The sequence below is a fragment of the Nicotiana attenuata genome, unplaced genomic scaffold (genome assembly GCF_001879085.1).
Source record: "Nicotiana attenuata strain UT unplaced genomic scaffold, NIATTr2, whole genome shotgun sequence".
NCBI classification, from domain to species: Eukaryota; Viridiplantae; Streptophyta; class Magnoliopsida; order Solanales; family Solanaceae; genus Nicotiana; species Nicotiana attenuata.
In genome coordinates this window covers 150,997-162,954 of record NW_017670942.1, presented here as the reverse complement: position 1 = coordinate 162,954, position 11,958 = coordinate 150,997, and the positions used below count along the sequence as shown (strand labels likewise).

Sequence of the window (11,958 nt, the reverse complement as noted above, 5' to 3'; positions counted from 1 at the left end):
ATATTAAAGCTGCTTATTAATGTTAACTATTCTAAAAAGATAAGTTGGATTAATTGGCTTGCCTCATCTTCACGAGAGGCACCATCATGATCGGGTCCGGGTTTAAGGTTGTGACACCGTCGCCCGATAATGCTCTTTACAGGTTTTCACTAAACGGGCTCTCTCATTTTCAATTTCTCTGCTCACCGTCGCCTTATGGTGCCCGTAGGTTTTCACCGATAAGACTCTCTCATTTTATTTCTCTCAGTTTGATTGTATCAGATTCCAACAATGGTGTTTTCCGATTCCAATGCCTTTGCCAATTGATCATAAGGACTTGGACAAGGTTTGGGTAAAGAGAATCTGGATGGTATTACAATTGTGGAACCATTCTGGTGGGCTCATTGCCGAGCCATTATATCATCTTCCCCAATTTCACTTTTGGAAAAAATTGAGATTTTTGTTTTGGTGTGACTGAACCCCAGAGAGAGGCTGCCTACCGATCCTTTCGGAATCAAGTCGAACGTAGTTCAGGAAAACTTTGTGTTGTTGTTTTCTTTTTGTTGTTTTTTTTTGCCTTATTTTTCATCATTTTTTTTCCATTCATCTTCTCATTTTCATTTTCATTTTTTTTTCAATAGTACTTTCGGGTTCCAAAGATGGTAATCAAGGAAGAGTAACCAGCTCAAAGGATTTGCAAAAGATGGATAGTGTTTGGATAGCAAGAATGAAAGCCTTCATCATCCTAATTGAACAAAGTCATTGCTGCAGAAAGCCTAGACATAGTACCTTTTTACTACATCCGCATTCACAGCTGCTTCGGGATCATTTCCTTCGATATCTCCCAGATACAATGCTCCTCTCGGCAATATCTTTCTGATGATGTATGGGCCCTTCCAATTAGGAGGTAATTTTCCTTTTGCTTCCTGATGATGAGGGAAAATGCGCCTTAACACAAGTTGTCCCACTTCGAAATTCCTGGGCCGCACTTTCTTGTTATAAGCACGGGCCATTCATTGTATGTACAACTGCCCGTGGCAGACCACAGCCATACGCTTTTCATCAATTAAGGTCAGCTGTTCCAGACGAGTCTTGACCCACTCACTGTCCTCAATCTCGTCCTCAACGATGATCCGGAGAGAATGGATTTCCACCTCCGCGGGTATCACGGCCTCAGTGCCATAGACCAAAAGGTATGGGGTTGCTCCTACCGATGTGCGCACCGTAGTGAGATATCCCAGTAATGCGAAAGGCAACTTTTCATGCCATTGCCTGGAGCTCTGAATCATTTTTCTCAAGATCTTCTTGATGTTCTTGTTTGCTGCTTCAACAACACCATTGGCTTTGGGCCGGTAGGGAGTAGAGTTCCTATGTGTTATTTTGAATTGCTCGCATATCTTTCCCATCAAATGACTATTCAGGTTTGCAGCATTATCTGTGATGATAGTTGCAGGAATGCCAAAACGGCAGATAAGATTGGAGTGCACAAAATCTACCACAGCTTTCTTGGTGACCGATTTGAGAGTGATGGCTTCAACCCACTTTGCGAAGTAGTCAATGGAAACCAGTATGAATCTGTGCCCATTTGAGGCTTTCGGCTCGATCGGCCCTATGACGTCCATGCCCCAAGCAACAAATGGCCAAGGTGCTGACATGGGATGTAGTTCTGTGGGAGGTGCATGAATCAAATCACCGTGCACCTGACACTGATGGCACTTCCGAACAAAACTGAAGCAGTCCTTTTCCATGGTTATCCAGTAATAGCCCGCTCGAAGGATTTTCTTTGCTAAAACATACCTGTTCATGTGGGGTCCGCACACTCCTGCGTGTACTTCATGCATGATCCTTCCGGCCTCTTCGGCGTCAACACATCTTAACAAGTTGAGATCCGGGGTCCTTTTGTACAAGACATCACCACTTAAGAAGAAACCACTTGCATGTCGTCTAATGGTTCTCTTTTGGTCTCCATTGGCTTGCTCGGGGTATTCTTGCGTTTTTGGAAACCTTTTAATGTCATAGTACCATGGCTGGGTTTTTGGTTCTGCCTCAACCGTATTACAGTAACCGTGTCTTTCCTTGATTTGGATTTCCAAGGGATTAATGTGGGCATTGCCCGGGTAGGGCAACATCGAGGCCAAAGTGGCGAGTGCATCAGCTAGTTCGTTGTGAAAACGAGGGATGTACTTGAACTCTATTGACCTGAACCGCTTGCTAAGATTTTCCACATGTTGCCGATAGGGAATAAGTTTAACATCTCGGGTTTCCCATTCTCCCTGGGCTTTCCGGATAATCAGATCTAAGTCTCCCATAATCAACAACTCTTCGACATCTTGGTTGGTTGCCATGTTCATACCCATAATGCAGGCTTCATACTCAGCAGTGTTGTTTGTTCAGAAAAACCGAAGCCTGGTTGTGGCTGGATAGTGCTGACTAGTGGGTGAGATCAAGACTGCCCCAATTCCAACACCTTTTACATTTATCGCTCCATCAAAGAACATCTTCCAAGCAGTGGTATCGTCGGATATTGCTTCGGCTGAGTTTACTTCTTCATCCGGGTAGTGTTCAAAGGTTGGTATTCTTCATCAACCGGGTTCTTAGCCAAATGATCTTCCAGCGCTTGGGCTTTAATTGCCGTGCGAGTGACGTAGACTATGTCAAATTCAGTGAGTAGGATCTGCCATTTTGCTAATCTCCCTGTGGGCATTGGTTTCTGGAATCTATATTTCAAAGGATCCAACCTGGTTATGAGGTAAGTGGTGTAGGCTTGCAGATAATGCCTCAACTTCTGAGTGACCCAAGTTAAGGCACAACAAGTTCTTTCCAGCAGAGTATACTTAGCTTCATAGCTGGTAAACTTCTTGCTCAGATAGTAGATCGCCTGTTCTTTCTTCCCATTAGATCATGTTGCCCGAGGACACAACCGAAAGAATATTCCAAGACTGTCAGGTACAAGAATAGAGGCCTCCCTGGCTCTGGTGGGACCAAGACTGGCGGATTTGACAGATATTCCTTGATCTTATCAAAAGCTTCTTGACATTCATCCGTCCATTTGATTGCTGCATCTTTCTTCAGCAATTTGAATATGGGCGATGTCAACTGAGTAATGAACCGGCTGATATAGTTTAATTTGCCCAACAAGCTCGTCACATCTTTCTTGGTTCTCGGAGGAGGCAAATCTCGTATAGATTTTATTTTTGTTGGATCTAATTCGATACCTCTCCGGCTGACTATAAAGCCAGATAGTTTGCCCGATGGGACTCTAAACGCATATTTGGCTGGGTTTAGCTTCAAATCATATTTGTGCAACCGCTCGAAGAATTTTCTCAAGTCTCGAACATGGTCATCTTGGGTTTTGGACTTGATGATTACGTCGTCCACATACACCTCTATCTCTTGATGCATCATATCATGGAAAATGGCGGTCATGGCCCTCATGTAAGTTGCCCCAGCATTCTTCAAACCAAACGGCATGACTCTGTAGTAGTATGTACCCCAAGGTGTGGTTAAGATTGTCTTTTCGGCATCTTCTTCATCCATCAACACCTGGGGATATCCTGCATAACAATCCACGAAGGACTGTATCTCATGTTTGGCGCAGTTATCAACAAGGATGTGGATGTTTGGCAAAGGGAAGTTATCCTTGGGGCTTGCCTTATTTAAATCTCTGTAATCCACACACACCCGGGTCTTCCCGTCTTTCTTTGGAACTGGGACTACATTAGCTAGCCATGTGGTGTACCTAACCACTCGGATCATCCCTGCTTTCAACTGTTTCGTGACCTCTTCTTTGATCTTGTCACTGATATCAGTTTTGAACTTTCTTTGCTTTTGCTGGACTGGGGGGTAATAAGGGTAAGTCGGTAACTTATGAACCACCAAATCAACACTTAGCCTTGGCATATCGTCGTACGACCAAGCAAACACATCTTTGAACTCAAACAGGAGTTGGATTAATGCATCCCGGGTTTTCCCGTCCGTGTGAATGCTTATCTTGGTTTCCCTGATTTCTTTAGAACTACCCAAGTTAACCGGCTCAGTATCATTTAAGATTGGCTTAGGTTTATTCTCAAATTGTTCCAATTCTCGATTTATTTACCTAAAAGCCTCTTCTTCATCGTATTCCAGTTCTTGGTTCATTATTTCACAATTAGACAGCGTGTTTGGATCTGGGCGTGAAGTTCGCAAGCATGTCATGTTATTTAAAGCCACATTATTAGAACTGAAAGAAATAAAAGAGAAAAATAGCAAAATCAGAAAGAATAAAGAAAGATGAACGATGAAATATTGATTTCATTTCTTGGAATTTGAAGATAACAGGGTTTACATTTGGAAATTAAAAGACAAGAAACTAAAGAAAACACCCGATTTACACCCTGGAATAACTCGCGATGCAGAAAAAGTGGCAGGACAGGTCTACCGGGATTCCCGCCAGATTACGAATGGCGTAGTCTTCCAATTCTGCAGCTTGGCGTTTGGTCCCATATACAGCACCTCAGCGGTGCTTGAGCCCTCTCCTGGCTGGACCATGTGGGTTTCATATAGCATATTCCTCATTGCCCTACAGATCTCTTCAATCTCTTCGGCCGTAAAGGCATCATCCTCCTCTTCTTCATTGTATTTTGGCTTGACAAATGTCTCGTACAGATGCGGCAGTGGTTGAGGCAAAACCCATCCATCATTCTTTTTGTCGTCTGCCCATTTTATATCATCTGAAGTAGGTCGGAAGCCTACCCCGAAGAACTTTTCAGTGGCAGGCAGGGTAACTGGTTCAGCTATTCCTTGCAGGGATTTCCCAAGTCCCTTCCCCGGTTTGAAACTATGTCGGATCATTTCTTTGGCCACCATGATTGATGAATTGGAAAGGAAGGGTTGGGGGCAAGGGTTTCCCTCTTCGTACTGGTCTGCCACCACAACTTCAAAGGCCTGATAAACTATGTGCTCACTTCCTTCTCTTGCTTCGAGGCATGGGACTGATGGGTCTCGATAAATTGATTGCTCGTCCTCCCCGTGGACCACGATCTCTTGATCCTCATTCTCGAATTTTACCATTTGATGAAGAGTGGAGGGTACAACCCCTGCTGCATGGATCCATGGCCTCCCCAGAAGAAAGTTGTATGATGTGTCCATGTCTAGAACTTGGAAGGTCACTTCAAAGTCTACAGGGCCGATGGTCAGAACTAGATCGATCTCTCCAATCGTGTCCCTTTTTATACCATCAAAGGCTCGTACGCAGACATTGTTGGGTCGAACTCTTTCGGTCCTAATTTCCATGCGCTGTAGAGTTGAGAGTGGGCAGATGTCCACCCCAGAGCCTCCGTACACCATAACCCTTTTCACGTAGTACTCTTCACATTTGACTGTTAAGTGCAGGGCTTTGTTATGTGTGGCCCCTTCTGGGGGCAAGTCATTTTTGCTGAAGGAGATCTGGTTGATTGCGAAAAATCTTTCCGCCATTCTTTCTAATTGCTCCACAGAAGTCTCAGCAGGAACGTATGCTTCATTGAGGGTCTTAATTAATACCTTCTGGTGTTCGGGGGAGTTCATCAACAGAGATAGCAAGGATATTTGTTCAGGAAACTTTCGAAGCTGGTCAATCACTTCGTAATCCGCCATTTTCATTTTTTGAAAGAAAGCTTCCGCCTCTTCGGCACTCACGGGTTTTTTAGATGGGAAGCGCTTTCTAGTGGCGTTGTTCACTTCTTCCACATTGGAGTACTTTTCAACAGGGTATTTTCCTTGAACCTCTCCTGATATTTCTTTGCCCTTATACGTCACTACTGATTTATGGTAGTTCCAAGGCACTGCAGTAGGATCTGTCATGGGCTTCTGTGGCGCGCGGCCAATAACCACGGGCTCACTCAGCCTTGGTGGATTAATTGGCCGCCGCACCACATAAGCTCCCTTGGGCACATACATTTGGGTCGCCTTGTTCAGTTCAAATCTCCTGGGAGGACTCAAAGTCATCTGCTTTTCCTTGCGGCCCCGAGGGACATAGAGAACAATATCTTTGGTGGGCGCTGCCCCAGTTCCTGCTTCAATTTTCTTCTCCAATTTTGTGTGGCGGTTTTGTTCTTTTTCTCCCCTTTGTCTTGCTTCGGGGAAGTTTTTGGTTTCCTCTCTACATCAGCAACGACGATGATAGCCATCAACGTTGAGTCAAAATACTTATCCTCACAAATCATTCCGATTATCGGCCCGTTGTTGTGGGCTGGCAGTGGGTTGTTGGTCACATTGGGGATATCTTCGTCCCTTAGCACTATCTTCCTCTGTTCTATCAAATCTTCCACGGCTCTTTTCAAATCCCAACAGTTTTCTATATCATGCCCCTCAGATCCTGAGTGATAAGCGCATCGGGTGCCCCGTTGGTAAGAGGGTGATTCTGGATTTTGCCTATTTGGGGGCACGGGCTGCAACAAACCCATTTGGACAAGCTCTGGAAACAGACTGGAGTAGGATTCACCGATTGGTGTAAAATTTGTCCTCCTGGGTGGTTCACGAGGACGGAAGTTATTTTATAGAGGACGGGGGTTGTGGTGGTTTTGGTGAGGAGGCTGGTCTCTAGGAAATGGAGCTTGGTTCCGATTAGCTTGTTGCTGAGGCCGGACATAAGGTTGAGCATTCATGACCGCGTATGGATGAGGAGCATAGGCCATGTCCTGGTAGGGGTAATAATGCTGCGAGGTTCTTTTTAAGCAAAGGGATCTGGGAGCACGGTGTTTTCTTGCACCTGACGCTGCCATGGATGTTTCTTCCTTTTTCTTGCCCTTTGATACTCCTCCAGACCCGCCTTGAATGGTTAGGGAGGTTGCTCTGATAGCGGATTGGCTTAGAATTCGACCCATTTTCAATCCGTTTTCAACCATTTCACTGATTTTGATAGCTTCAACGAATGGTTTACCCATAGCAGACATCATATTTTGGAAGTAGTCGATTTCCTGAGCTTGGAGGAACACTGTGACCATTTCGACCTCGTCCATCGGAGGCTTTACTCTGGATGCCTGCTTGAGCCATTTAACTGCGTACTCCCGGAAGCTCTCCGAGGACTTCTTTTTCAAGATTGTCAATGAGTTTCTGTCTGGAGCAATGTCGATATTGTACTGGAATTGCCTGACAAAGTCTCTAGCAAGATCATCCCAGATGTGCCAGCGAGATATATCTTGGTCCATGTACCACTCAGAGGCGATGCCAACCAGACTTTCTCCGAAATAGGCCATAAGCAGTTCTTCCTTTCCTCCGGCTCCTCGCAACTGATTGCAATATTTCTTGAGATGAGCAATAGGGTCACTGTACCCATCGTACTTTTCAAACTTTGGGGTTTCGAATCCCAATGGCAAGTGCACATGAGGGAACATGCATAAATCAGCATATGACACACTTTTTTGCCCACTCAGACCTTGTATGTTCTTGAGGCTCTGCTCCATGCTTCTCATCCTCCTTGCAATCTCTTCCTGCTCGGGAGTTTTGGTAGTCTTTTCTTGTCCCGCAGTGAACTCAAATTGAGGCTGCTGAGGATAAGTATAAGTGGGGAACTGAGGAGGCTCCATTTGGAAGGTGGGTGTCTAGAAAGTGAAAGCTAAAGGGTTAAAACTGGGCCTAGGTAGTGTAGGCTGTGCCATGGCCGAGCATGGGGGAGCGGTGAAGATATTTGAAGCCGTACCAGATATGAACACCTGGGGGCGAACCTCAGAAGGTGTTCCCACGAAATGAGCTGATATAGTTGGTTGTCTTAGTGGGGTGTTTGGGTGACTGATTGGAACATTGGAGGTACCACCTGATCTAGGAAAAAGTTCGAGGAATCCCGGGATTGCGCTTGGCGGCTCTCTTCCATTTGCCTAAGCGTCCCACATTTCCATAACCCGAAGACACAGGATTCTGTTTTCTTCGGCAATTCTGAGGTCGGGATGCCCGAGATTGGGCTATCATCCGTGATGGGCATTGTTGGCAAAGTCATTTCTGAAGACATTCCGATGCTCCCCTTTGCTCTAGTAAAGTATGGATGTGAAGCCAGGTTACCACGAAAACCAACCACCATTCTATAAAAACCTGGACTAGAGATGTGACAGCAGCAAACGGTTAGTTTGAGACAAATAACAGATAGGTAATCGCATGTTGGGGTGTGATTCACCTATACAGTTAAATGGGTTTCTACATGTTTTGCAACGGTTGCATGCTTCATCCCGACTTTCTTATTCTTTCCCATTTTTCTTCCTTCGATTTCCACTCTCTCTTTTTCTTGATTTTCCTTTCTTTTGCCCTTTTTTCTCTCATTTTCCTCATTTTTTTTCATTTTCTTTTCTTATTGGGGTTATTTACAAAATTATGACCGGATCCGATGAGGATTGCCTACGTATCACGCGCCGCGTGAATCAGATCATTACGTAGTTCAAGAAAAAATAAATGCGAAAAATAAGGAAACAATTTTTTTTCAATTTTTCATTAATAAAACTTCTATTACAAAAGACGCTAAACTACTCATTTTCTTGGAAAGAAAAACTACAAACAACTCAAAATAAACCAAAATACAAACTCGATACTTGAAAAATTAGGAATACATTAAAGCTTCAACTCTTGGGGCCCGCGGGGCATCATTCGGCCTCGCCGCGGGCCTATGTGCGAGACCCCCTTGTAGTCGCTCCAAATCACTCATAACCTGGCGGACGAAAGTCATCACTACAGTGAAAAAGGTGGTACGAGTTATGTCCTCGCATGCTTGGCACTTCATGGTATTGTAGTCAGCGATGGTTCTGATCCTTTCTCTAATTCTGCCTTTTTCCTGAAGCAACCGCCCTATCTACTGATTCCAGGCTTCTAGCACTTGAGAGTCATGAAGGTGTTGATTTTGCAACTGCTGTATTTCTTCTTCCATTTGAGCCATCAGATCATAACGGTGCTCCCTATCAGCTTTGAAATCTTTAACCTGCTTGGCTGCCTCATCCTTAAGAGTGGTTACCTTTCTTCTTAGGCTAGTGATGGTCCCTTCATAGTTCCTCTTCATTTGTTGCACAAACCATGCCCGTTCTTCTGCCTTCTTTGTCCATTGTGCCCGGATTTTCGCTAGAGTGTCTTCAGACTTTTCCAAGTCTTCTTGACACTCGAGGACTTTCTTTTTAAGACCGCTTATAAGTCTTTCATTAGCTCGGCTTCTTTCCGGGTTTCTGGCAGCTATTTTCATCTTCCGGAGCTGATCTTTGAGGACCTCATTTTCCTGGGTTAGTTTTTTCTTTTCTCCCTCGTCTGCAGCGGCTTGAACACCCTTTTCAAACTGAAGCTCCATGAGTTGCCTTTCCAACTGGCTTATTTTGGCCCTGTACTCGTTTTCTTTGGTCAACCAGTCCCATTGCACTTGTGCCCCATCGGTGAACTGTTGGACATGGGGTCTCTTTGCGGGCCTTTCCAGAATCTGGAATCTTTTGCCGAACCTTACAATGTACTTAGGGTCCACCTCACCTCTAGCTAGATCTCGCACCATGGTTTTAGGTTCAAGAAATCTACATTCGTTCCACACTTGGCGAATTTTTCCTTCTGGAAATGCGGCTTTTGGGCCCAGTTCAATGACATGTTTACTCAGATCTTCATCATTGGACGGTTTGAAATCTTCCTAATTGGTGCAAAACCCTGTAGGGAGCATAAGGCTGGATGCTCCGGATGCCCATCAAGAGGATATAACACAATTCAGCTGACGTGTACACTGCTTAGGTGACAGGAAGCCACCCGAATGCCCACTCAATTTTATCGGCAGTCAATGATCTCAAATGTGCAAGCCAAGCTTCAGTACCCTCAGGGAATTCAATACCTGCCACTCGGCTTTCAAATTCTTCAATGCAGCTCAACCCGGTCAAACCGTAATTCATATACCCAACCCGATGGCAGAGATGTTCTTGCATCCATAATTGTAGTAACAAATTGCAGCCTTGGAAGAACTTTCCCCCTTCCCGACAGATAGTCAAGGCTCGGTAGATTTCAGATAAGATCAGAGGAACCACAGTGTTGTTGGCTTTCTCAATTGCAACATCGATCATTCCCACGAGACCTATCTCTATATTACGATCTTTTCGTGGACAAACTACAACAACCAAGAAGGCTACCATAAAAGCTAAACCCCGCCTTGCCTCCCATTTGTCTTTATTTCCGGCATGGGTTAGACCAGTGTTTGGCTCTTCAAAACCTCGAGGGTTACCATATCGATGATACAAGAACTGGAGCGTGCAATAACCTTCAGATAAATTTCCGTCCTGAATATCCCGACTAATACTCAGCAAATCCAGAGATCTGTGGGGAGATACCGGTCTTGGTGACAATGGATACCGACTTCTAAGGTTTCCATTAAGACATGCATAACCCGCAACTTCCTCCAATGTAGGTGTGAGCTCAAAGTCTGAGAAATGGAACACATTGCGAGTCGGGTCCCAAAAAGGTATTAAAGCTTCAATTATGTCCAACCTTTGCTTGACGTTCAATAGTCCGACGAGGCTTCCCAGAACTTTTACCACTGTTTCTCTACTGCCTTTTCCTAGATCATCCCACCACATGTGGAGCATCAAGGGGATCTCATTAAAGACTGTGAAGGGTTCAATTTCATTCATGCTCATCCTGCACATTTATTAAGGTGATTTAATAACTCATTTTGTCCTAAAAGAAAAAGTAACACCATTTTTAAAAATTTTCATTTCGAAAACAAAACCCGGCTTTGCAGATACGGCCTTTTAGCACTTCGGGGAAGAAGATTTTAAGGCTGTGCCCGCTAACCGTTAAAAATGATCCAAGGTGGTTGTTCTTGCAAGAACAGCCTTCTGGCGCCCTTTTGGGGACATTCGGATTTTTTTTAAACAAGAATGGCATCACCCGACTTATTTGTGACAAAAATTAAAATTTTGTTGTTTTTGGGCTATTTTTGCAAAAAGGGAAGTTGGACCCGATGGGGGTTGCCTACGTATCCCACATCCGGTGAGAATCAAACTGGCGTAGTTCAGGCAGATTCGACAAAACCAACTATTTTTGAAAACAAGGCCTTTCTTTTCTCTTTTTTTTTTCAATTTTTCTCAAAATCTTGGCAGAGTTTCAGAATTTTCTAAAATACCTACCTCTCACTCTTGTTTTCCTTTTTTTTTGATTTTTATTTCCCTATTCTAGAAGCCGGTCAACATGCAAGTCGAAACAAATAAATGCACAAGTAGCACGTAAGATGCATCAGGATGGTCTTTTCATTTCAGGTACACCTGTCCTAGACAGACCCAACCCCTGTGTTGAGTCTCCTAAGTCAAATGCACGTGATGCAAACAAACGTTCCTACTAGGGATCCGACATGAGGCTTTGTTATGCTAGGTTTAAAACCTGGGTTTATTATTCTAGACCTGGCTTACCCGAGCGGACAACTCGAGCCAAGGGGGGCAGTGTATCGGGAATACAGAAGCTTCGCCGGCTTAGCAACTTGTCTGGACCTCGTTCTAAAATGGTATAAGACTCTAGACAGAAGAGAAGTCACACGAAGTGCACCCTTCTCCATGATGTAGAAGACTCAAAGAGAGGAAGGGTTTCGTAGCAGTTTATATATCCAATTCACCAAATATCAAAGCGGTAAAACATTTAGCACATTAGGATGAAACATGTAGGAAAATCAGATAAAGCCAATCATAACAGCTATTCTAAGCTCAAATTCTTAAACCCTGAACCGAAGTTCTGGGTTCGTCTCCCCAGCAGAGTCGCCAGAGCTGTCAGACCTTCTTTTTTACACACCACCCCGAAGGATAGTGTATAAGGGAGTTTTTCCACTTTATGTGACATTATTCGAAATGGGATTATTTATTTGCTTTTGTTCAGTGTCGCCACTTGGGATAGTTTTTTCTGGTGTCCCAGGTCACCGGTTTATTTTAAATCCCAAACCGAGGAAAATTCGACTTTCCTTGTGAAGTCTGCGAACCAGAAATTCTGAATAAGGAATTCTGTTAACCCGAGGGAAGGTGTTAGGCACCCTCGGATTCT

The 11,958-nt window shown here is 44.3% G+C and overlaps 1 protein-coding gene across 1 annotated transcript; it reads right to left on the bottom strand.

Annotated features, from left to right (window-relative positions):
• Positions 1–257: 257 nt before the first annotated feature.
• On the bottom strand, positions 258–2,324 carry LOC109244667. The gene is made up of 2 exons (XM_019411798.1): positions 1,984–2,324; positions 258–342 (listed from the first exon to the last, which is right to left on the bottom strand). Exons 1-2 carry the CDS (start codon positions 2,322–2,324, stop codon positions 258–260), a joined length of 426 nt encoding a protein of 141 aa, XP_019267343.1.
• Between the last annotated feature and the right edge of the window lie 9,634 nt (positions 2,325–11,958).